This window comes from Chiloscyllium plagiosum, unplaced genomic scaffold (genome assembly GCF_037043375.1).
Source record: "Chiloscyllium plagiosum isolate Xiang-an unplaced genomic scaffold, Cpla_swu_hap1 HiC_scaffold_17, whole genome shotgun sequence".
Lineage (NCBI taxonomy): Eukaryota > Metazoa > Chordata > Chondrichthyes > Orectolobiformes > Hemiscylliidae > Chiloscyllium > Chiloscyllium plagiosum.
The window spans coordinates 63,208,330-63,234,850 of NW_028270155.1; the positions used below are offsets into that span (position 1 = coordinate 63,208,330).

Genomic DNA, 26,521 nt, shown 5'->3' on the forward strand with positions numbered 1-26,521 from the left:
CTTTCACTCCCACCATTTCCTCATCAACCCAATCCAATGAACCTCATCCTCAGACCTGAGCTTCCTGCTTTCCCCAGGACTCCATGGAAAGGACCCTGAAAAGCCCCTGACCATTAATACCCAAACCTCCAGCTCGGACCATGTCCGAGTCCCCAGAGTAACTTGGGCAGGCCAGCCTCAAATGAGAGACAGCCCAAAGACCGGTGTCCCCACAACACCCCAGCCGATGTACCTGTGATTTCAAACTTGCTTGAACTTTACCTCAGGGCTGTTCCTGGCCGGGTCCCTGGACTGCAGGGATCCCCACATTCTGGAAGACTGTGGCCAAGCCCCTGGACTGGGATTAGATGAGTTCCTTGACACATAGTCCCCTTCACTCCACTAAGGACTGGTCCCTTTGACCTTTAGACAGAGCCATTTGCTTGAAGCCCATGCAATGTGTTGCCACATAAGCTGCTGCCACAAGCTCTCGGTGTGACATTGACAGAGCCCAGTGCTGTACAACAACAACATGTCCAGCCCCTTGACTGCTCAGTGCTCCCAACCCTGGCACGCTGCCTGCCTCTCCCTCTGCTGCTAAAAAGTAATGCAGGCCACAGAGCCTCCAAGTCAGCGCAAAATGTGTCAGTTTGAACGAAATGGCAGAATACAGTGTTCAGGCTCATTTTTACTGGGTCTATGAACTTGAAATAAAACATTTGAACTAAGCACACAACACAATGCATTTTAATATTTCACATTCTTTGAGGGGTTTTAATGACAAGCAAAACATTGAAGGTGAAAAATAGCAGCTTTGCATTACACAGGAGATTTTATTCACTTGTCAGAAACCTTCAAACTAGGCGAACACTCCTCACAGACACCTTCCTGAAGCAGGAAGGAACCGAAACCTGGCAGTGAATCTGTTTAATCCTTGGATAAAATACGTCCAAAATGTGCCCCTTCACCACATCAACTTTTAAACATTGTTGTCAACTTCAAGTTGTTCACACTTACCCGACTGAAATGTTCCCATCACATTGCCCCAGGATTCTGTTGGTCAGTAACATTGCACAGCGAGCATCATTTACTTTCAATTGTCCTTTCCTTGTGAGGTCAGTCAATTTGTTTTTCTGATATAAGCAATCAGCCAATGGTGATTCTAATAGGAAAGATACCGTTAGAAAGAAGAGGGAATCTCAACATTTCAATATCAGGAAAATATTTCGAAATTTGATATGTTATGTACATGTGCTTGCAAATTGCAGTGTAATGTTAAAAAGACTTTCTGTACACACATCTCCATCTTAGTCTAGAACTTTATCCTGAACAGCACAATTAAAATTGTGAAACACTAACAGGAAATGCTGGAACTACCCAGCAGGCCTGCAGTATCTGGGGAGAGGGAAACTGAATGTACGTGGCAACTCAATGAGGTCCAGCCAGATCTTTCTCCCGAGTGAAAGGCACTGCATCAGAAACAGGAACAATACAAGGAAAGGAGAAAGGAAGCTTGGGATTGGGAAAGTAAATCACTTGTGGTCCTGATAGAGCATCGGGAACATTAAACTCTTAATGTGGATCCTGATAAATTGCTGAAAACTTCACATCTGCTGTGATTATTATTAATCATCTAATTCATCAAAAACCTTTCAGTTTTATTAGATTACAATTGAATCTGGTTAGAACAGACATTGCCAAATCTAGCTGGACAGGAACTAATATTCCTGTAATACTGGGAGTAGTTTACCTGTGAGAAATATACTCTAAAGCTTAAAGAAATGCATATTCCACAACCTGGGTTTAAAGCCATCGATCCTTTTCATTAAGCAGGCCATGAAATTAATTGTGTTGCGATGTACAATTAACATTATTTACAGAATCAAGGTGTTGTTTTTAGTGTTGATCTGGTGCTCCATAATATAGCCCAGGCCTCCCATCTCCCCCTCCCCATTGACTGGGGACATCTCTGAAGACAGGGAGCAGCACACACCCCGCACTCACACTTTCCTCCTCCTGTGGTTGTAGGAGAAACAGAGAAAGCCTGGGCCTATGTTTCTATTTTATTCTTTATCTGTGAGAAATAGAGTCATAAAGTCACATATCTGTGATTCACAATGTGTCAGTTATTATTCTACTCACCACATGCTCCTTCAGATCCAGTAAATTCCAAATAAGAAGCATTTTCCATGTGAACTGGACTGAAGTCTGACTGATTTATGTAAATAATGTCTCTCAGCAACGGTGAACTCTTGTGTGAACTGCTATTGGTGAGAGTGAAATGTTGACAAAATTTCCCTCCAGTGGACATGGCAGTTGGATACGACTTTCCAATATCACCACGGGTTATGTAGAGTTGGCCAACGGATCCTTTCCAGGTGATGCAGATTTCTGATGAAGCTGCAGGTGTAGGTGCTGCAGGATCTTGTGTCCAGGAAGATGAACCATTCCCAATGAGATGAGCTTCTATTTCTAAGCCTGTTTCCTTTACAGACACTTTCAATGAACATGGGTCTGGGCCAATGTAGTGATGAGATGTATTAATGTGACTGTTCAGGTATCCACAAACTGTAAACTCAGCACCAACTATTGCTGCAAATACAATCACAAGGTAAGCATTAATCAACACCTGAGAAATTTTCTCAGAAGCTTTTTAAATCAATACTGTGACTTTGCTGGAAAATTGAGGGAAATCCCACACTAATTGCATAATCAGGAATTGATAATCAGCAACAACAACAACTTTTCTTTTCATAGCACCTTTAGAGGAATAAAATGGTCCAAGGCCCTTCACAAGAGTGTTCTCAAACAAAACGTTGATGCCGTTGTAAGGTCTCAATAGTATTTGTAAAACACAGGCTAAAATATTAAAACATTTTGCTGGTCAGAATTATATAAGGATGGAGTCAAGAACTGGGTGAAGAATCGACAGTGTCTGTGTCATAAATAATGTTGTAATATGTTGTATAAAGCTGGGATTTGGCTGTAACTCAGGAGAGGTGATTTTACATTTTATGATGATCAGACTCGCTGTCCTTGTATACACATGAAAATATACAACTGTTTGACCTATTTCCTCAATCCTCCATCAACTTATCAAGTTGTGTGATAAAATAAAGCCACAGTCAAAGGCTTTAATCTTGCCAACACTGAGATAGAGGAAGTTATAGCTCTTCCAAAACAGAACCCTGGAAAAGGGATCAGGAAATGAAAAGGCAATAGATATTACCGAACAGCAAAGTGACACTGTGAGTTTAATCTGTAACTTTGATGAAATGAGCTTGCCTGAGATTTTGCACTGAAAGGGGATCGCATGTTCAGAGAGTTCACAATATTCCCTCCTCCTGCCGTGTCTGTTCCCTTCCTCAGCCTGAGCCTGTCAGCAAGGAAGAAGGTCAGGAACAGAATCTCATGTCACATCCTGCTCACTGAGGAGGCCTTTCACCAAACTGAATACTTCGCTGCTGGAGAGCTTATTGGACTTTGACTGGAGGAAGTTTCAGGATTCAGGAGGATAAATGTATTTTTCCAATTTTATATTCAGTTTTTGAACTTGTTGTAACTAAGTGTGTGAAGGGAACCAGCTCCCTGTTTTTTCACACCTATTAGTCAGCTGCAAAAACATTTTATTTATTTTGTTCAGCATACAGTGATGATCTTTCAACTTCAACCAAGTTCACTACACAATGCAAGAGCCCATTTTCAAGCCTTTCTTGAATGAAAAGAGGACTTTTATGACTCACTTGATTCAAGAACCAATGATTAAAATGAACAGACGCACACAAACACAGAGGTAGGAAGTTCAAAATAGACAGTGGTAGAGGCAGTGAGAATAATGTTTATGTGGCCTTTAGACACCTTGGGGTGTTATTTCTTAACCTGAAATCAGAGTTTAGTGACTTTTATCCTCAACAGTTCAGAATCTGTAGATCTTTGAATTCTTGGTGAACAGTTGTTTCTCAAATTTACTTTTTCACTGGGTGCTGTTTCTGAGATAATGTTAGAAACAGAAAGAGGGAGAGAGAATTCCAGCTCTTGCTACACAAATTCACTTTTCATTCTCTCAGTCCTGATGCTGAAAAGCAGCTGTTGAAATACAGTTCAGTGTGTATTCCAGAGTCGCAATACTTTGTTTTTTCAAGTTGTCTGATTGATTGGTAACTCTTGCATCTCCCAAAATATTAAAGCAACACACACAACTGTACTAATTTGGGGGAGAAAATATCTTAATGGTTACTCATTACATTTCTTCAAATAAAATGGTAATTTCACCGTAGATAGATTGTTTCATACAAATGGGTCTCATGAATCTTGCTCAACCTTTGGGCAGGTGGCCCCTGCAGCCATTTTAGATCCATGTTTTCCCTTTTTGGCAACCGTGTTACTCTCTGAAAGGTCTCAGGTACAACAATCTGATGTTAGAGGTTAAAATTTGATCACCCATTTTTGTCATTATCATTATGTAAAAGGGATGGCAGGAGGGAGGGTGGGGCCGATCAGGGATAGTAAGGGAACTTGCGCCTGGAATAGGAGGAAATAGGGGAGGTCCTTAATGAATACTTTCCCTCAGGATTACCTACTGCGAGGGACCTTGACATTCATGAGGACAGCGTGAAACAGACTGATATGCTCAAACAGTTTGATTTTGGGAAGGAGGATGTTCTGAAAATTTTGAAAAGCATAAAGATAGATAAATCCCGTGGGCCAGGCAGAATATATCCAAGGTTACTACAGGAAGTGAGGGAAGAGATTGCTGCACCTTTGGCAATGATCATTGCATTCTCACTGTCCACTGGAATAGTGCCAGTTGATTGGAGGGTGGCAAACATTTTTCCTTTGTTCAAGAAATGAAATAGAGATAATCCTGGGAATTACACTCAGTCCCCAAGCAGTCTTATGATGCTGATGGGCAAGTACTGGAGAAGATTCTGAGAGACAGATTTTCTGATTACTTGGAAAACCATAGTTTGAATAGAAATAGTCAGCATGGTTTGTGAGGGGCAGGTCATGCCTCACAAACTTTATTGAATTCTTTGACGATATGACAAAACATGTTGATGAAGGTAGAGCAGTGGATGTGGTGTACATGGATTTTAGTAAGGCAATTGATAAGATTCCCCATGGTAGGCTCATACAGAAAGTAAGGAGGCATGGGATACAGGGAAACTGTCTGTCTGAATACAGAATTAGCTGGCCCATAGAAGACAGAGAGTGATGGTTGATGGAAAGTATTCGCTTGTAGCTTGGTGAACAGTGGTGTTCTGCTGGGTACAGGTCTGGGACCTCTGCTCTTTGTGGTGTTTATAAATGAGTAGGATGAAGAAGTGGAAAGATGGATTAGTAAGTTTGTTGATGACACAAAGATTGGTGGAGTTGTGGATAGTGCAGAGGGCTGTTGTAGGTTGCAACAGGACATTGACAGGATGCAGAACTGGGCTGATAAGTGGCAGATGGCGTTCCACCTGGAAAAGTGTGAAGCTGTTCTCATTGGAAAGTTGAATTTGAATGCTGAATACAGGATTCAAGGCATGATTCTTGGCAGTGTGGAGGAACAGAGGGATATTGGGTTCCATGTCCATAGATCCCTCAAAGTTGCCACCCAGGTTGACAGGGTTGTTAAGAAGGTGTATGGAGTGTTAGCTTTCATGAGCAGGGGGATTGAGTTTTCAAGCTGCGAGGTTATGCTGCAGCTCTACAGAGCCCTGAAATGTTGTGTTCAGTTCTAGTTGCCTCATTATTGGAAAGCTTTCAAGAAGGTGCAGAGGAGATTTACTAGGACATTACCTGGACTGGAGGGCATGACATCTGAAGAAAGGAGCTAGGGTTTTTCTTATTGGAGCGAAGAAGGATGAGAGGTGACTTGATAGAGGTGTATAAGATGTTCAGAGGCATAGATTGAGTGGATTGCCAGAGAGTTTTTCCCATGGCAGAATGTCTATCATGAAGGGGCATAATTTTAAGGTAATTGATGGAAGATTTAGGGGAGATATCAGAGGTAGGTTCTTTACTCAGAGAGTGGGTTGGGGGCGGGGTATGTGGAATGCACTGCCAGCAGTGGTAGTAGAGTCAGATACATTAGGGACATTTAAGTGAATCTTGGATAGGCACATGGAAGATCGTACAAGGAAGGGTGAATCGGTTAGTCTGATCTTAGAGGAGGATAAAAGACTGGGACAACATTGAGGGCCGAATGGCCTGAACTGTGCTGGACTATTCTATGTTCTGTCAGCAGCATTTGTGTGATAACTTTATCTCTACAATTGTCTTTATTTGTTACTTTACCTTCGACGAACTCTGTTTGTATCGTGTTAATTTTCTGTCTCTCTTTTCAACAGTCAATGATGGGAAATGTACAGAAATCACATTAACACTGGGACCAATGTTCACACTGAGATACATAATCCATCCCATTGGATCACCAGCCTCATTCAGCATGGAAAATAAACTGGGAAATTTAAAAGAAGTCAAACAAAGGAAGTGCTGAGAAATGAATTACCTTTCCCAATGTGAAAGCTGAAGAAACATAACAGAAGGCAGTGACAGTTGATCAGTCTGTGAAAGGAGCTGGTTTTGAGAGGCATCTTCCACTGGGTTCCTCCTCTGGAAAATCAACATTGTGAATATGAGAGCACAGGGTGAGGATCACACAAATGATGGTTACATCCAAAACATGCAAAATTACATGGAGTTAAATGATGATCTGTCATTGTCCCAACACCCAGTGACACCAATTGACAGGATGTAGCTCCCATTTGAAATCACCGTGATCGGTGAATTTTGGGGGAAATTATTGAGATTTTGTTGGAGAGAAAACCTCAGATGGAGTTGTCAGGCTGCTGGGACTCAGCTGTGAGTGACCAAGTGAAACAGGGACTGATAGAGGCTGAGGGCAGCTCATCTGTCCTTGTTAGTTCATGGTCTGAGGAGACCAGAGACCCCAATCTTCATTCTCCTCATGTTTTGAATCATTCAGGACCATACATCATGAAAAAGAGTGAATCAAATTACACCACTGCAGGATATTTAGGGCAGGAATCAGACCAGCCAAAATTAATGGGCAAATAGATGAATAATCAATTGAAAACACACATGGTTATTCAGACCATAACCAATAGACCCGCTACTGGAAACGTATGGTTTATAGGTTTGGGGGAAGATTTGAAGTGGTTCAAGTGATAAACTGGGGATAGGGTCAGAGGTTATTAGTTCAGATTAGGTGTTCAAGTTGGAAATCAGGATGACTGATGTAAATTGGGTTTTGGGCTGGGGTTTGGGAGTTGGGGTTAATGCTGAGGGTTTTTAGTTAAGGAGTGGGGATGGTATATTGGTGAAAGTTTAACCCAGCAAGACCAGCTGCCTCATTGTGACACCAGTTACTGTTAATCCCACTAATGTCAATGCTGTCGACATCACAAGCATTCTGTAAAGGAATGAACAATAGATAAAAAGGTGTGTAATGGAAGAACTGAACTGGGATGGAGCATTTAGTAAGGGGTTTCAGAATGATACTGAACAAACCAATTTCAATGGTCTGAACAATATGAAAATAATTACTCAATACAGCACAGAATGGTCAGACATAAGAATGTAACTGTTTAAAAGTTTAAAGTGAGGGTTTTATAATACACTGGTCTCATCTTTCTTGGATTTCTGAGTTTGCATCTTGTCACCAAAAACATATACATTCATTCATTAAACAATATTCAAAAGGAGTATATTAATAATATGAAGACTGATCCCTGTTTCAAACATGGAAAGGCTAGAGAAACCCAAACTGCTCAATCGGAAATGGTATTTCCAGGGAGATATTGTTAATGTCCCTCAGGTACGAATCTGTCAGGATGAACACAGAGTACGGCTTCAACTAAATAACTGACTGTGGATGAAAACTTCCAGTGAGGAAACTTCCATTGTAGGAAACAGGAATTACAATTTATGATGAGTCTACATTTGTTCTCATTGAGACAGGCAGCATGCAAACTACACACTGTCTCCTCACTTCAATAATGTCAGTGTGCAGCCCAGCACTGAATCAGACTGCACAATCAACAGGGGGCCGGTAAAGTGTTTGGTTCACCCATCGTTCAGCTAGACCTTCACGTTTAAAGGTTACTACAGGGCATCCACAAACTTGGCAACAACAAAACTCAGTCAAAGCACCTGAGTACTGAGTGGCCATTGGATGGCTGTCTGTTTAAATGACCTTGTTGGGTGTTGGCTCATTGTCCACCAGCTCGGAGTGATGAGGAGAGAGCATTGACTGGACCCATGGTCTCCACGTTGGCAGGACATGCACCAAATCAGCCAATGAGGCTGTTTTCATATCAGAATCTGCTGTAGATTTCCAGCTCACCCAGAACATGTCCACACATCTGCCCTGACAGGAATGGGCTGGAGTGGAATTCTACAGCCCCTGTCTCTACCACACCTCAATTAAAATACTCATCAAATAAGCTAAGTAGGACATGGAAATAACTTGTTGATTCAACAAATGATAAACATCAGGAATAACCTGCATAAGCAGCAAAATGAAAACAAAATCTACAGCCGCTGCCAGCCAGGAGCTAATTGTCCAATATGGAGGGTGGGCTTTACACACACATTCAATGTTAAAATTGCACTGACCACCTCACAGATGACACCAGAATTACTGACATGTTCCCCTTACACCAATATCTTCTTGGGGATACTGGGGTTAAAGTACAGTGTGTAAAACCAGCAGCTCCATGAGCAGCACTGCATGGTCAAGAGAAAAATGGCCTGACTGATATTTGTCTGAATTTGGGCAGTGGGCCAGATAGATCCCCCTGACAACATAGTATTCAATGGAGAGGTCAAAATGTAATGGTGAATCCATGTGAGACCTCAGCAACACGGACAGTTAGACTGCATTCACTTCATGTTCACACCACAGCCTCTAGATCTGTGGAAGAAGCATCCACTGCCCTCTGCCCTAAATCACTCACATTGGGGTGTACTCAGGACCCTCATCATTGTGAGACACAAATATCAGTCTAGTCAGCCGTCCACTAAACAAAACTGTGACCCTGCAATTCTAATTCCAATGATACTGCTTTCTCACTGTCTTGGAAAGTTCACACAGTGACTCAGAACTTATGATGGACAGGGGATAGGAATTTCTGTTCTTCAGAAAGTCCTCCTGATCTGGAACCAAGACCCAGCCTTTGTACAGACTGGATGACTGTGTGAGTGAGTCATATCGACATCCACAGAGAGTAGAAGGAGTATTACTGTGTTCATACAGTCCTCATTCCAAATCTTACACAGGGCAGTGTAGGAGCTTCTGAAAACACAGGGACGGCAGGTTCCAGAGTTACACCCAAAGCTGTGCACCAATCCCACCCTCACCAATGTGATACCCTCCTGTAGGTCCCACTAACCCTGGCAGGGTCGGTATTGGAAGGAACCGTGAGGGACAATAACAGACCAGGAAATTCAGGAACAGTTTGTGCAACTGTCCATGAAACAGTGCACAGACAGAGGGTCACAAAATACTTCACACAGAATGTTCTCCGCCTTCCATTATAAAACCTCGATTGTATCAATACATTTATGTTCAGAAATTTGCTAAAAACAGAAAAATTTACAATTGCCCTGAGCATTCCTCACACAACATGTATTATCATTCAGGAAGACTCGGGTAATGACAATATATTAAAACAAGCAGGTTTACATTTCATATTCGACTTTGTCAACCTGGACTTAAATAATAAACATATTCTGATTAAAAGCATAAATAAAGTAATACCAGCTCCTTACCTGTGGCCTGCGGGTCCTGGACATTGAGAAACTGACACACAATGTAGGAATTCTATATGTGCTAGAAATTTGCCTGTGCAGGTACTTTTGCATTGATAACCAGCGTTATTGATTTCCTGGAACAATCGGAGCTGAGTTCTGTGTGCACCAGTCTCGTAAACATGGAAATATGGAAAAATGTGGCATTAACATTCATAGAATCCTTTCTGTGTGGAAACAGGCCCTTCAGCCCAACAGGTCCACACTGGCCTCCAAACAGTATCCTACTCAAATCCATTCCACCACATTTACCTCAAACTAACACATCCCTGAACACTATGGGGAATTTAGCATGGCCAACTCACCTAACCTGAACTCCTTTGGATTATATAAGGAAACCCACACAGGTACGGGGAGAATGGGCAAATACCACACCGAGAGGCACCTGAGGCTGGAATCAAACCAGGGTCCCTGGTGGTATGAGGGAGCAGTGCTAACCACTGAGCCACCGTGACATCCCTAACATTGAGCTGGACACAGGCCTGCAGGAAATGTTATCCATTGATGGTTCAATAAAAAATAAGGGAATGTTGAGCCAAGTAAGAGGTGAATCCAAATATGTCAAAGGCAGCAGCATCTTCTGATGTTATCGATCACTGAGGGAACTCATGCAGTCAGTTACACTTGGGCCAAGCTTCAATGTTGGGGCAGTCTCAGAGGAGATTCCAGTCAGTGAATGTCCTGTGTGGAGGAGGAAAGCATTGGACACAGAAATAATGAGCAGTTTACCCAAAAACAATGTGGATATAAATCTTCATGAAAAGAATATTTCAACAAACAGTCCTCTGATTATCTTTAATTCCCAGGGCACAAAGTATGACTCTGACTGAGAGAGTGGTCACCCTGAGCTACAATCAATGAGACAAGTTTTTTTCCATCTGTTTGCTCCATATTGCGTACTGTCCAAGGCAGAGATCGGATGCTTTGCTGCTGCTGACAACAGGAACAGCAACAAGAGAATGTACAACCTGGTACAGTGCACGGGCAACAGCATGGGGAGCTGGCAACACTACAACAACAACATGTATTTATATAGCACCTTTACTAATGAAACATCCCAAAGGATACTTTGAGGGAGGAGGGAAGGCAGTAATTTGGAGTGAGTGGAGAAATCGATTGTTGGGGAGAAGAGGACACAGATGAGGAAATACAGCTGTGTAAAGTCACTCCAATTCACTGAGCAGGGTCAGGGATGGACTGGAAATAATCCTGAAGATGAGGAAGGAGGAGGCCAAGGATCGAGGGAAATAATGTAATGACCAACATCCATTACTTACATTGGATGGGGTGAGATACCTGTGCCCATCCTCCACCTCCATCAGAAACACAAAGTCTGACTGTTCTGAGTTGTTTGTGTCCCATCCATGAGAAGATTAAACACTGTGAGGTGGGCAGTGGGAAAGTGACTCAGCTGCTCCTCCCTTGACTGGGACTCAGACTCAAATGTGTCAGATTCAGATTGCAACCTGCCCTTGTGTTGGACTAATGGATCCAAAGTCAATAATGGAGAAGGAACTGGAAATTAACACTGAGCTCGAACATTTCAAAGGCAGGGAGCCCTGTGGATGTTGGTACCTATTAGAAACTAGGGAGGTATTTGTCATGGTTCTCCTCCAACTAAAATTAGCAAGGATTTGGGAGAGGATGTGAATATTCAATGAGTTCAAGGTAATGTCACCACAGGCTGAGTGGACCATTGGAGAGAGTCATCTGGTCCTGGTTTAACCTGAGGGTCACCCTGCACAGGGGGAGGGAGAGGTTGAGAAGAAGAGCCCTTTATGGGAACCTCAATTCATGCAGGAATTGAACCCTCACTGTTGGCATCACTCTGCACTGTAAACCAGCTCTCCAGCCAACTGAGCCCCACTGTCAACGTTCAAAGATGTTTCTGGGAACTTTGAAGAACACAGATTCATGTCCAGAGTTCAGTGGAAAGTCTCAGCTGTGTCCTTTCCCCATTTCTCTTTCACTGCTGTCCTCGGGACCAGAGAGTGATCCCCCAGTCCAGGGAATACCTGCTGGAAATCTGGCTTCTGGATAAATGTTAGATCCTTCTGGTACACTCTTATTGAATCTCAAGTAGGATAAGCCTATCATACTACAACAGAAACCTTCTGTCACTCTCTAAGGAGCTGTTTCTCCAAAGGGTGCTGGGACAGCCCTGAAACAAGAAGGAAAGCCAATAACATTTGTATCCCGGGCTCTACCCTCAGCTGAAACCCGATATACCACATAGAAAAAGCACTTTTGGCAGTCGTGTAGGGATATGAGAAGTTCATACATATTTCTCTGGGAGAAAGTTCATCCTGGACATTGATCACCATCCACAGGAGCAGACCGACAAGAATCATCTTCATAAAATGTCAACAAGACAGAGGTTATTCTTGAGGTTTCAGAGTTATGACTCCACTTAGAAATACAAGCCAGCAAGAGAAATGGTGCTGACAGACTCCCCATCTTGATTGCTGCCACAGGAGAAAGATGAGATACAAGTTCTGGCTGTAAGGATCCATCACCTCCTGAATATAACACCCTCACAACTGAGTCAGATGAGAGATTAGACAGCAAGGACAAGGAGCTACTGTTGCTGTGTCAGTGACGGCCTGATAGGATACAGTGAGCACAGCCAGTAAAACGGCAGGACCCGTCTATCAGACATGATAACGTTCTGGAAGCTGGTCTTACTAGTCAGACCCAGAATCAACATCCCCAACCCAAAGCAGGCAGAGCATCTGCAGAAGGTACGGGAAGGTCACACGAGAATGGAAAGACATAACCCGAGAACCACCTCAGCTGTCAATTAGAAAGATGTACACAGGCATTATAAATATAGTGTTCAAATCCAGACAGCCAGCCTATGAGAATGAATAGCAGCCAATGGGGACAATTCATGGAGAACAACTGGCTGTGTGTAATAGCAGACCATGTAATAACAAGGCCTAGTGTGTGGGTGTTGGGTTGGGGTTGGGTTTCCTATGCTGACCATTAACACACCTTTGTCTGTCTGACTGTCCATCTCTCACTTTAAGTTGTTTCTTCACCTGTCACTTACTCCTCAACCCATCCCCAACCCCATCTTCTCTATAAAAGCCAACTTTCTCCCAGCTACCATCAGTTCTGAAGAACGGCCACTGGACCCGAAACATCAATTCTGATTTCTCTCCACAGATGCTCCCAGACCTGTTGACGTTTTCCAGCATTTTCTGTTTTTGTTTCTGTTTTCCAGCATCAGGATTTCTTTTGTTTTTTTCATTGGATCATAATTTTATTAGTTTTAAAATACTTTAGAAAAGGACAGACCTGATCCAAAAATTAAAGTTCAATATTGGAGTAAGGCCAATTTTGATGGTGTGAGGTAGGAACTTTCAAAGGTTGATTGGGCAAAGGTTCTTCACAGGGAAAGGGATGGTTGGAGATGGGGAGGCCTTCAAACATGAGGGAACAGATGTTCAGAGACAGGATGTTCCTGTTAGTGCATTGTGTAAGGCTGGTGGGTACAGGAAGTCCTGGATGAATATAAAAATTGAGGCACTGCTCAGGAAAAAGGAGGAATATGTCAGGTATAGACCGGGGGATTGCGTGAATCCCTCGGGAAGCATAAGGGCAGTGGGAGGATACTTCGAGTGAAATCAGGAAGGGAATGCAGAGAAATTCTACAAATTTATATCCCCAAGTTCCCAAGTTTCCATGTCCTTCTCCGTCGTGTCTGCAAGGCCAAAGAAACAAGCCACCCATCGTAATCCCACTTTACAGCATTTGGTCCATTGCCCTGCAGGTTAAGGATGAGATGCATATCGAAATGCATTAGAAATTAGTTAGGGATCATTGCTTCTGCTCTCCTTTCAGACAATGACTTCCAGACTCCTACCCACTGGATTAAAACACTTTTCCTCATCTCCCCATAGATCATTGTCCCAATCACTTTCAGTCTCTGCCCTCTTGTCACTGATTTCTGCTAAATAGGCCCTTTCTATCAACTGCACCCAAGTTCCTTCATTTTGAACATCTTCGTCAAACCTCATCTTAATATTTGTCTTCAAAGGAGAACAAGTCTCGACAATCCAGTCCCTCCTCATTGCTGTCTTTTCCAGTCCTGGCAATATCCTTCACTCTTCACTGTGCCCTTTCTCATAAAATCATCCTTTCTGTGGTGTGGTCAGAACTGTGCACAGTATTCCTGCTGTGGCCGAACTAATAAAGAGAAGGTTTCCATGTACTTATTTAATCACCTTGTTGACCTGCCTTGCTCCCTTTAGGGGTCTGTGGTCATCCACTCCAAGATCTCTCAGCATCTCTGTAGCTCAATATTCTCCCATTTGTTGTCTGTTCCTTTCCCTTGCTTGACCTCACCAAACACACTGTCCCAGACTGGTCTGGGTTAAATGCCATTTGGAACTTTTCTGACCAGCTGACCAGCCCATTCCATTCATACTTCTCTCTCTCTGGGTTTATCACATCTGACATTTCACAATCCTCCTCAACTACAATGTCTGCATCAGCTGCTCTCTTGTTAAGACTGAGACAATATTCCTGAAGAACTTTGCCAATATCTTTCACCCTTATGTCTGGGTTTCTTTTATGGGTCATCCTCTTTCTTCCATTATCCTTTTAATGTATTGATAACCCATCTCCCCATTCACCTTGATTGTGCTTGCCAAGGTCCTTTCTTGCCCTCAGTTTGCTTTCCCTTGTATTCTCTTTGATTTCTCTTTTCACTCTCCTACCCCTCTTAAATTTCTCCAGTGTGAGTTCTCAGCATCAGACATAATTATTTACTTCAGTCAGACACTGGTTAGACGTGATGTGACACACCTTTGGGGCAGGTGGGACTTGCACCCAGATCATTCTGGCCCTGAGGAAGGACACTGCAGCTCTCCCACAACACCCCTCGGTATTGGATAGAAGCTTTCCTTTCTGCCTTATGTTATCCCCATAAGCTCCTTGATATCTTGGGGAGAGTGGGTCTCAAGATTTGGCCATTGTCCCCTGTTTTCTTTATGGGAACATATTTATTCTAAAACCCTCGAATCTCCCACGTGAATATCTTGCAGCGCACTGACACTGATTTACCTTCAAGAACCTGTTTCCATCACACTTTCGCAAAATCATTGCACAGCTGACCTTCCACCTCCAATTGAGAATTCTTCTAACTCCTGTTCTATCGCTGTCCTTTTCAGTAATTATGTAGTTACTACTCACTGGTGACCCTGCATCACTGCTATTGGCACTTCCATCTCCTGCACATGCTCAGTTCCTCTTTTTGTCTCATTGTAGGACAAATTAGCCAATAACCTGATTGAGAGGCCTGAGCCAGGAAGGGAATGATGGATATCAGGCTCCTCACTCCCTCCAGGGAAAAAATTCTGGAATTAGCTGGAGAAGAATTTAATTGCTCATGTGGGAAAAGGGAAGCCTGTATGTCGCACACACTGACCCAGCTTCATTGGGCTGTGCTTCCCTCACATTAACACCAGGGTTAATTGATTCTGAACCACTCCACCCACCCCAGAAGAGGAATATCTGCTCCACCCACTTTTCATCTGGTCTCAGCCATATTTGCTGCTGTTGTGTAATTGATACTTGAGCTTTTGTGATAAAGTTCCAATTTCATGTTCTTGTGAGAGACCTGCAGGCTGCTTCTGTGTGAGAATATTTTCCCTCCATCCTTCATGTTCCCTTTTGTGTTGCTGCTCCTGTGTGCCCTATGACCTTACAGTGTCCCCCTGATTCCTTTGAGCACCTTCAGGTTACAATTAATGTGCACACTTTAGTCCCATGGGCAATGAGTTTTTAAATTCCAATGTCCTTGATGGCTTTGCATGATCATTGCCTGAGAGAGCCTGTCCCCCTCTGATTTCATCCTTCTTCTCTAGAACGTCCCCCTGTCCCATCAGCATTCCCCTAGTGACTCTATGCAATGAAATCCACCCCTAGGCATGAGGAGCTCACTTTCCCCACGTTACCATGACTGTCCCCGATTAGCTCCCGACTGACATTGAGCAAAACACAAAAACATAGAGGATAGGAGCAGGAGGAGGCCATTCGGCCCTTCGAGCCTGCTTCACCTTTCATCATGATCATGGCTGACCATCCAACTCAATAGCCTAATCCTGCTTTCTCCCCATAACCTTTGATCCCATTCACCCCAAGTGCTATCTCGACCTGCTTCCTGAATACATTCAATGGTTTGTCACCAGCTACTTACTGTGGTAATGAATTCCACAGGCTCACCACTCTTTGGGTGATAAAATGTCTCCTCATCTCCTTCCTAAATGGTCTACCTTGAATCCTCAGACTGTGACCTCTGATTCTGGACACCATCGGGTACATCCTCCCTGCATCTCCCCTGTCTATACCTGTTGAAGTCTCTAAGTCTCTATAAGATCCTCTCTCATTTGTCTGAACTCTAACAAGGACTAAGCTGAGGACTGACAGTGGGCCACCCCGTGGGTCTGATTTGGAGGGACGGCCGTGACTGAACCTAGCACAGCCCTGACTGATGTCTCCACTGCACCCTGACTGGTCTCCCTGTAACCTGGGGACTGGCTGCCCTAGGCCTTTGGGATTGATGCTGGTCCAGTCCATGGACTGCAAGGAAATGGATCTCTAGCCTAACCATGTTCCACATCCTGGATTGGAATCAGACTGATCCCTTGACTGATTATGGATGAATGTCAAGGAGGGTGATGACCATGGAGCATGCAGGGATACTATGCTGAAGGCAGAGATGGCTGATGGCTGGGACAAGCAATCAGTGAGGTGTAGTCTTCAGGTTTACACTTTGGAAATTTGTGCTGTCTTGTTTTTCAGAGAAGGGGAGGAGAATTGTCAGTGTCACATAAATGAGATGAGTTGGAATAATAATAAGATGCAAATGCATCAAAATAAGGTAGTTACCTCTCAATAGCGAGATGCTGAACGATTTAAGGTTGAAGTGAAAAATTACAATCAGTGTTGAGATTCTGATGCCTCTCCATTTTGTCCCGTCGTTTTTGCCATTGCTGAGGTCACACCAAGATGAAATGAATTCTGTCGTATGTTTAATTTGAAAAGCAAAGCAGATTGGAAAACTTTTGGAGATCGGGAAAGGATGATGAAACATCTTGAGGAAGAAATTGGGGCATTGCAAGGGAACTAGCAAGAAATAGTAAAACATAATAAAAACTTCAACAATTAGTAAGAGTAGCTACAGTGAGCATTCCAGGGTGAAGCTTGAGAATGAGAGATGGGAAAGAAGGTGGTCACAAGGCGTTTAGAAGATTACAATACAATCAGGCAGAGTCCAAGCTTGGTTTTATTAGTGGGAAACCTTTGACAAGGTTACAAAACTTCTTTGATCATGTGACAAGCAGGTGGACAAAGGGGAACCAGGAGATGTGGTAGATTTGTATTTCCAAAAAAAATTGAGTCAGATGCCCCATAAAACTTTACTGCACATTAAATCCTCAAGGTGATGGGGTGATACATTAGCATGAATACACGATTCGCCAACAGGGTGTTGGGATAAACAGATTAGTTACAGTCTGAAAAGGTGGAGCGAGTGAAGTACCAAAGTAATTAATGTTGGGCCCTCAAATATATATGATCTGGGTCAATTATTTTCATTAAAAAATTGACTGTCTTGTAGCAGGATTTCCTGACACTACAAAGATAGGTTGGCAAGCAAGTTGAGGCAGCTCCAAGGTGTCTGCAAATGAATATTGATGAGTCAAAGTACAAAGAAAAGGCACTGGAGAATAATGTGGGAAAATGTCACTTTGGTACGAAGATTAGATTAGATTCCCAACAGTATGGAAACAGGCCCTTCGGCCCAACAAGTCCACACCGACCATCCGAAGAGTAACCTCCCAGACCCATTCCCCAACCCCATATATACCCCTGGCTAACACACCTAACACTATTGGCAATTTTAACAAGGCTAATCCACCTGACCTGCACATCTTTGAACTGTGAGAAGAAACCGGAGCAACCCCACACAGACACAGGGAAAACGCACAAACTCCACACAGACAGCTGCCTGAGCTGGGAATTGAACCTTGGCCCCTGGTGCTGTGAAGCAGCAGTGGTAGCTACTGAGCCATTGCACCACCCAAATGGACAGAGACTGCAGAATACTTTAGTCCAGAGAATCAAGGTTTCCGAAAACAAGAACTATAAAATATTTGCATGCAGGTAAAGGGAGTAATCAATGAGCAAACGCTGAAGAAGTGTAAAAACATGGATGTCCTGCTACAGATTATTGATGGGCATTGATGAGACAACACCAGGAGAACTGCGTAGAGTTTTGGTCTCCTTCCTTCAGGAGGGAGAGAATAGCATTGGAAACAATTTGAAGAATGTTCACCAAGCTGATCCCTGGGGTGAAAGGATTAGATTATGAGGAAACTTTGAACAGGTTGGAGGCATATGCTCATTGGAATTTGGAGGAATGAGGGGGATCTTATTGAAACTGATAAGGTTCTGAGGGGGACTGAGAGGATTGTTTTCCCATGAAGGGTAATCCACAATGAGGGGGATCACAATAAAAGGGGTCTCCAATTTAATATGGAGATGAAACAGAATTTTCCTTCTCAGAGAATCCTTAATCTTTGGAATTTATCTGCCTGGATCGTGGTGGAGGCCGGGTTGTTGAATATATTGAAGGTTGGGTTGCATTGCATTTGGAGACAAAAAGAAATCTCTGTCAAAGGCTCCAGGTAGGAAAGTGGAGCCAAGGCCACAATCAGGTCAGCCAGGATTGTATTCAATGACGGAGTGGGGTCAATGGGCCAAATGGCCACCTCCTCCTAATTAGTGTATCCTTATGCTGGTTTGGCACCAGTTTGGTCATCATCACTTTCAAGAGTATTTTTAAAAATTCAGACACAACAATGTGAGAACAGCTATTTCATTTTATTTTGTTATTGGCAATAAAGCATTAAACACATTAAACAAGCATTAAATTAAAGTATGTGGCTCTGTCTAAGCAAATTCTCACCAGGATGCAATAATCGGTGACAACTTGTACATCAGGTATTCAGATTATTTCAGTGTCTCAACGTCCAGAAATTATCACGCTCAACTCCAATAGTGTGTGTCTTCCAATGATTAAATTGTGAAAATGTAATTTCTCGAACAAACATGAAACAATCTTACGAATGATTTCACAAATCATGTCAATTCTTTGTGGACATGTTTGTTTTGATAGAAAATGACTTTCAGCAAATCCAGAAGCACCTCAGCAGATTTGACATAATTATCATATATAATGACAAACACTGTTAGAATGGTGACCATCAGGAGAGGGAAAGGGAATAGCCAGACAGTGCAGGGACCCCCCCTGTGGCCACCCCCCTCATCAATAACTATACCGTTTTGGATACTGTTGGGAGCAGTGACCGATCAGGGGAAAGCCTCAATGGCCAGGTCTCTGTCACTGAGCCTGGCTCTGTGGCTCAGAAGGGAAGGGGGGAAATAGGAGAGCGATAGTGAGAGGAGATTCAATGGTGAGAGGAACAGACAGGAGATTCTGTGGTCGTGAACGACACTCCCGGATGGTATGTTATCTCCCCGGTGTCAAGGTGAGGGATGTCTTTGATCAAATTGACAGGATCCTTAAAGAAGAGGGAGACAAAACAGAAGTTGTGGGATGCATTGGTACCAATGACATGGCTAGGAAAAGGCATGAGGACCTGAAAAGAGTATATGGGGTGTTATTTTGGAAGCGAAAAAGGCAGGATGAGCAGAATAGGAATCTCAGGATCAATGCCATGAGCTAGCGAAGCTAGGAACAGAGAGCGAGTGTAGATGATCACGTGGCTGCAGGGCTGGTGGGGGAGGGAGGACTTCAGAGATATGGATCAATGGGATACCTTCTGGGGAAGGTGACCTGTACAAGAAGGATGGGTTGCACCTGAACTGGAGGGGCACCAATGTACTGGGCAGGAGGGTGGGTGGGTTTAAACTAGTTTGGCAGAGGGGTGGGAACTGGAGCTACGGATCTGAGGGTGGAGTAGCTAGTGTACAGCCAGATACAGCACACAGAGAATCTGTGAGGGGGGATAGACAGTTGATAGGGCAAAGTTGCAGTCAGTGTGTTGGGTTGAAATGTATCTATTTTTTAATGCAAGAAATATCAGGAATAAGGGTGAAGAACTTGGAACATGGATCAGTAATTGGAACTCTGATGTTGTGCCCATTACAGAGTCTTAGATATCACAGGGGCAGGAATGGTTATTGGCTGTTCCAGGGTTCAGATATTTCAAAAGGAATAGAAGGGGAGGTAAAAGAGATGGGGAAGTGGCATTGCTAATCAGGGACAGTATCACAGCTGCAGAAAGGGAGGCCATCGATGAGGGTTTGTTTACAGAGTCAGTGTGGGTGGGAGTCAGAAACAGGAAAGGAGCAGTCACTTTATTGGGAGTTTTCTACAGACCCCCCAATAGCAACAGAGACATGGAGGAGCAGATTGGAAGGCAGAATTTGGAAAGGTGCAGAAGTAACAGGTTGTTGTCGTGGGTGACCTTAACTTCCCTAATATTGATTGGAACTTCCTTAGTTCAAATAGTTTGGATGGAACAGTTTTTTGACAGGTGTGTCCAGGGAGGATTTCTAACTCAATATGTAGATCGGCCGAATGGAGGGAAGGCCGTATTGGACTTGGTGCTTGGCAATGAACCAGGCCAGGTGTCAGATCTCTAGGTGGGAGAGCATTTCAGTGATAGTGATCAACAACTCCCTGACCTTTACAATAGTCATGGAGAGGGATAGGAGCAGATGGTATGGGAAAGTATTTAATTGGGGTAGGGGGTCTTACAGTGCTATTAGACAGGTACTGAGACACCTAAACTGGGAACAGATGTTCTCAGGAAAATGCATGACAGAAATGTGGAGGTTATTTAAGGAGCACTTGCTGCAAGTGCTGGATAGGTTGTCCCACTGAGGCAAGGAAGGGATGGTCGGGTGAAGGAACCTTGGGTAAGGAGGGATGTGGAATATCTAGTCAAGAGGAAGAAGGAAGCTTACTTAAGGTGAGCTAGAAGGGAGTATCAAAAACGGTTAAGTGGGTAGGATTACAGAAAACCTTCAGGCATTCTTCACTTATGTGAGGAACAAGGGAGTGGCCAGAGTGAGGGTAGGGCTGAAAATGTGTTGCTGGAACAGCGCAGCAGGTCAAGCAGCATCCAGGGAACAGAAGAATCGACGTTTCGGGCATAAGCCCTTCGTCAGGAAGAAGGGCTTATGCCCGAAATGTCGATTCTCCTGGACCCTGGATGCTGCCTGATCTGCTGTGCTGTTCCAGCAAAACATTTTCAGCTCTGATCTCCAGCATCTGCAGACCTCACTTTCTCCCCAGAGTGAGGGTAGGACCAATCAGGGATAGTGGAGGGAACTTGTGCTTTGAGTTGGAAGCGGTAGCGGAGGTCCTTAATGAATACTTTGCTTCAGTATTCACTACTGAGAGGGACCTTGTCTTTTGTGAGGACAGCGTGAAACAGACAGATATGTTTGAACAGGTTGATTTGTTGAAAATGTTGAAAAACAAAAGGATAGATAAATCCCCTGGGCCAGACAAGTATACCCTCAGTTACTAAAGGAAGCAAGGGAAGAGATTGCTGTGCCTTTGGCGATGATCTTTGCCTCCTCACTGTCCATTGGAGTAGTGTCAGTTGATTCGAGGGTGGCAAGTGTTATTCCTTTGTTGAAGAAAGGGAATAGGTATAATCCTGGGAATTACAGACCAGTCAGTCTTGCGTAGTGGTGGGCAAAGTATCGGAGAGGATTCTGAGAGACAGGATTTATGATTACTTGGAAAAATAGTTTGATTAGAGAAAGCATGGCTTTGTGAGGGGCAGGTCATACTTCAGACGCCTTATTGAATTCATTCAGAGTGTGACAAAAAACATTGAAAGGAGAGAAGTGGATGTGGTGTACATTGATTTTAGCAAGGAGTTTGATAAGGTTCTCCATAGTAGAATTGTTCAGCAAGTAAGGAGGAATGGGATACAGGGAAATTTGGCTGTCTGGATATAGAATTGGCTGGCCAACAAAAGACAGAGGGTGATAGTAGATGGAAAGTATTCAGCCTGGAGCTCGGTGACCAGTGGTGTTCCACAGGGATCTGTTCTGGGACCACTGCTCTTTGTGGCTTTTATAAATGAGTTGGATGATGAAGTGGAAGGCTGGGTTAGAACATAGAACAATACAGCGCAGTAGAGGCCCTTCAGCGCTCGCTATTACGCCGACCTGTGACACCGATGTGAACCCCACCATAGAGTCATAGAGATGTACAGCATGGAAACACACCCTTCAGTGCAATCCTCAACCCAATCTCATCCCACCTGCCAGCACCTGGCTCAAATCCCTCCAAACCCTTCCTATTCATGGACCCAACCAGATGCCTTTTAAACGTTGTATTTGTACCAGCCTCCACCACTTCCTCTGGCAGCACATTCCATACCCGTACCATCCTCTGTGTGAAAAAGTTGCCCCCTAGGTCTCTTTTATATTTTCCCCTCTCACCCTAAACCTATGCCCTCTAGTTCTGGACTCCCCCACCCCAGAGAAAGGACTTTGTCTATTTATCCTATCCAGCTATACAAAAACTTAGCTTGACCACAGTGTGGCACAAAGAGATTCAACAGTGGCTCTCAGGAGAGAACTGGTAACTAGGTGCAGAGAAAATAAAACTTGTAAGGTACAGGAAAAGGGTGGAAGAGTGGCACTAATCACAGTGCTGTTGTACAGTCAGCGTGGACACGATGGCTTGGATGGTCTCCTTCTGTGCTGAAGTCTTCAAGGGGAGTATTCTCCAAATTGGGATGTGGTTTCGTGAGGAATGGGCAATAACCATGGCTGAAAACCACAACTGAAAATGGAAAGGGAAATGTGTGCACTTCATTTCTGACTGGTCGTTGCATCCCTCTCTCTCACCGACTGCAAAAAGGTGAAAGGATTGACTATTCCATTCTCATCCATATATTCATCCAATGACCATTTAAATGCCCTTAAAGTTGGCAAATCTACTACGGTTTTAGGCATGTCATTCCACGTCCTTAATACTCTCTGAATAATGAAGCTACATCTGACATCCATCCTATAAGTATCACCCCTCAGTTTAAAGCTAGTAAGTTTGCCAATGACACCAAGGTCAGTGCAGTGGTGGATAGTGTGGAGGCCTGTTGTAGATTCCAACGAGACATTGACAGGATGCAGAACTGGGCTGATAACTGGCAGATGGAGTTCAACCTGGAAAAGTCTGAAGGGAGTCATTTTGTAAGACTGCATTTGAATTCAGAATACAAGTTTAAAGGCAGGATTCTTGGCAGTGTGGAGGAACAGAGGGATTTTGGGGTCCATGTCCATGGATCCCTCTAAGTTTGCACCCAGGTTGACAGGGCAGATAAGAATGCAATTGGTGTGTTGGCTTTCATTCATAGGGGCATTGGGTTTAAGAGCCAGAAGGTTATGCTGCAGCTCTACAGAGCCCTGGTTAGACCACACTGCTTTCAATTCCGGTCACCTCATTATAGGAAGAATGTGGAAGCTTTAGAGAAGGTGCAGAGGAGATTTACCAGGATGCTGCCTGGACTGGACTGGACTTATGATGAAAGGTTGCAGGAGCTGAGGCTTTTCTTAATGCAGCAAAGAAGGGTGAGAGGTGACTTCATAATGGTGTTCAAGATAATGAGAGACATAGATAGTGTGAATAGTCAGAGACTTTTTCCCAGGGCAGAAATGGAGATCACTAGGGCCATAATATGAGTGTGATTGGAGGAAGTTCTCGGGGAGATGTCAGAGGTCAGTTCTTTACACAGAGAGTTGTGGGTGCATGGACTGCACTGCAGCGGTGGTGGTAGAGTCAGAGACATTAGGGACATTTAAGTGACTCTTGAATAGGCACAGGGATGATAGTAAAATGAAGGGGATGGAGGTTAGTTGATCTTAGAGCAGGATAAAAGGTCGGCACAACATTGAGGGCCAAAGGGCCTGTACTGTGCTGTCCTGTTCTATGTTCTATCACCCCACAGAACATCACAACCATTGCACTGTAAAGACACAGTGGGGCTGGATTTTCAAAGAGCTAATTATTGGGACTCAATGTGAGTGAGATATGACAATCACAGTCGTGGTGTTTGTCTCAGGATCCCAGGGTCTCTGTGACAGTTTGCAATTTGCATGGGGCCAGTGGGGGAAGGGAAAGAAATGCCACTCGGCAATAATTAATGGTCCCTTTGTGCCACCACGAGCTGGCTCAGGTACCTGGCCATTGCAGAACTGACATTTAAATGTTATCTTGGTGTATCTCAACAGTCTGTTAGCACAGAGCTGTCAGGTTCACTGTACAATGATTTAAATATTAACGGTCTTGTTTAATAACATGTTCCTTCCCAACCCACTTGCTACGGTGAAAGCATTAAATTTCCATTTCCCTTTCACAGCACTGTCTAGACCCATTGACTCTGCCAGCCATCTCAGGTATTCTCTATTCCCTTCAGTCTATTCTCTTCAAAGCAGCAGCAATCCCCAACATGGCTGCCACCTGTCTTTGGCATGGACACCAACCTGACAGCTCCCATCTCCTGGAAACACTTGGTACCTCAGGAACTCACCTCCTGACCAATTAAATCATTTGAATTCAAATATAACAACACCAAAGCAATTCTGTTGGGGCTTGGGGTTTGGTTGTGGAGTTCATCTGGATTAGGGTTCTCGAGGCTGGTTTGTAAATCGGCCCAAACTATCCCAGAAGCAGAATGTAAGCAAAGCAAAACATTCTTCACATTCACCCGAAATAAAGTTAAAAATCACACAACACCAGGTTCTAGTCCGACAGGTTTAATTGGAAGCACACGAGCTTTTGCAGCGACGCTCCTTCATCAGGTGATAATCACCTGTCGGACTATAACCTGGTGTTGTGTGATTTTTAACTTTGTACACCCCAGTCCAAAACCGGCATCTCCAAATCATGACCCGAAATAAAGACAGAGAACAATAAGTGGGGAGCACCGAAACTTTACATTCTGCCTTCTCGCCATGTGCTTTATTACTAGCTTTGTAAAATACCTCAGCAAGGTTTGACAGACAGGGATAGCATTGTGTTTCAGTGGTTTGCATCATGAATGACATACACCATCCATGTTTCCCATTGTCCTTATCTCATTGTGGAAAGCCATGGGGCCTGTCAGCTGCCCATTTCAGAATCACAGCAGTTTGCTCCTTGGGTTTCAGCAATGCTGTTTGAGCTGGACAGACATACATCCTGAAAGCAGAACACCGAGACAGTGAATAGGAAGGAATGTGCACACCTGGTTCAAGACTGAGAACGAGCTCTCACCATTTTTCGAAACAGTTTGGTGCAGTGTAACACTAAGATCGAGGAATGATTTATTTCCTCCTCTTTCTTCACCCACACTCCAAGCTGAGCAGTCATTAAGGTGAGATTGGAATCCATTGACAGCGATAAACAATTTAACAAAGGAAGACTGGCTTCAGAGACAAACCTGTCACTGGAAGAAGATATTCTGGAGGTTTGTTCCAAGCAGTCATGATGTAGTATGACATAGAAATTACCAGCTCTAGTTACAAGGTTATGTTAGTGTCTCTTCATTAGCAGAAACTTTGGAAATTCTTCAGCTATTTAAAAAGTATTCCAGCCACAGAATGTAATGGCACTCGAGAGGTAAAATCTTCGAGGAGAAAGTGAGGACTGCAGATGCTGGAGATCAGAGCTGAAAATGTGTTGCTGGAAAAGCGCAGCAGGTCAGGCAGCATCCAAGGAACAGGAGAATCGACGTTTCGGGCATAAATGTTATCTTGGTATATCTCAACAGTCTGTTAGCACAGAGCTGTCAGGTTCACTGTGCAGCGATTTAAATATTAACGGTCTTGTTTAATAACATGGTCCTTCCCAACCCACTTTTTCAGGAAGGGCTTATGCCCGAAACGTCGATTCTCCTGTTCCTTGGATGCTGCCTGACCTGCTGCGCTTTTCCAGCAACACATTTTCAGCCCGAGAGGAAAAGCCAGGATCATTCTGTTCAAATTGCTTAGAACCGGGAACGTCCTGTAGGTTTTCCTGAAGGCCACATCATCCTGCTGTTGAAGAAAGAGAATATAAATATTCAAAAGGAGCAAACCACTGACAGGATATTTCAGAGCCAATTGTCTTCATTCGCTTGACCTTGACATGACCTTGAAATACTGACACACCTTTACTCATAATGACTTTAAGATACAGTTTTCTGACAATAAAAACAACAATTGGGAGGGAACAAGTTGGGTTAATCTGTGAGAGACAGGAATTTAGATTGTTTGTCCAGAGTTGAGTTTAATCTGAAATCCTGATTGTGAGGGAACAGGCCTACACCTTCAGGCTACATCCTGGACATTGTGGCAGGTTTGAGGCTGTGTCAGAGGTGAGCTGGGAATTCCAGCAAGTGCAGCACTCTTCACATTAACAGACCCTGCCTTGTCTCAAGGCAGCAATGGGGTTGGTAATGGGCCTCACAGATACCCAAGTACAAGAGTCTAACCCACTTTGGTCTAGCTCCCCAGCTGTGTTTCAGTAGAGGCCCAGGGGATCTTTTCCATCCACCTGAGAGGGCAGCGAGGCCTTTGATTTAATGCTTCATCTGAAAGACAGCCCCCCTGCCACTGCAGCACTTCATTTACACTTCACTGAGGTACCAGCCTCGATCAGGTGCTCAAGTCTCCAGAATGAAACTTGAAACTACAACCACTG

At 43.8% G+C, this 26,521-nt stretch overlaps 2 protein-coding genes across 2 annotated transcripts in view; both read right to left on the bottom strand.

The window, feature by feature from the left end:
* Positions 1-6,560, bottom strand: part of LOC148147382 (uncharacterized) — a 76,955-nt gene extending 70,395 nt beyond the window's left edge. The window contains exons 1-3 of the mRNA XM_087995604.1: positions 6,476-6,560; positions 2,122-2,571; positions 997-1,141 (exon numbers count right to left, since the gene is read on the bottom strand). Coding sequence (XP_087851730.1) covers positions 997-1,141; positions 2,122-2,571; positions 6,476-6,560 — 680 coding nt within the window. The remainder of the gene's footprint in view (positions 1-996; positions 1,142-2,121; positions 2,572-6,475) is intronic.
* A 19,210-nt stretch (positions 6,561-25,770) lies between these two features.
* Positions 25,771-26,521, bottom strand: part of LOC148147383 (uncharacterized) — a 99,586-nt gene continuing 98,835 nt past the window's right edge. The window contains exon 17 of the mRNA XM_087995605.1: positions 25,771-25,875. Coding sequence (XP_087851731.1) covers positions 25,827-25,875 — 49 coding nt within the window. The 3' untranslated portion in view covers positions 25,771-25,826. The remainder of the gene's footprint in view (positions 25,876-26,521) is intronic.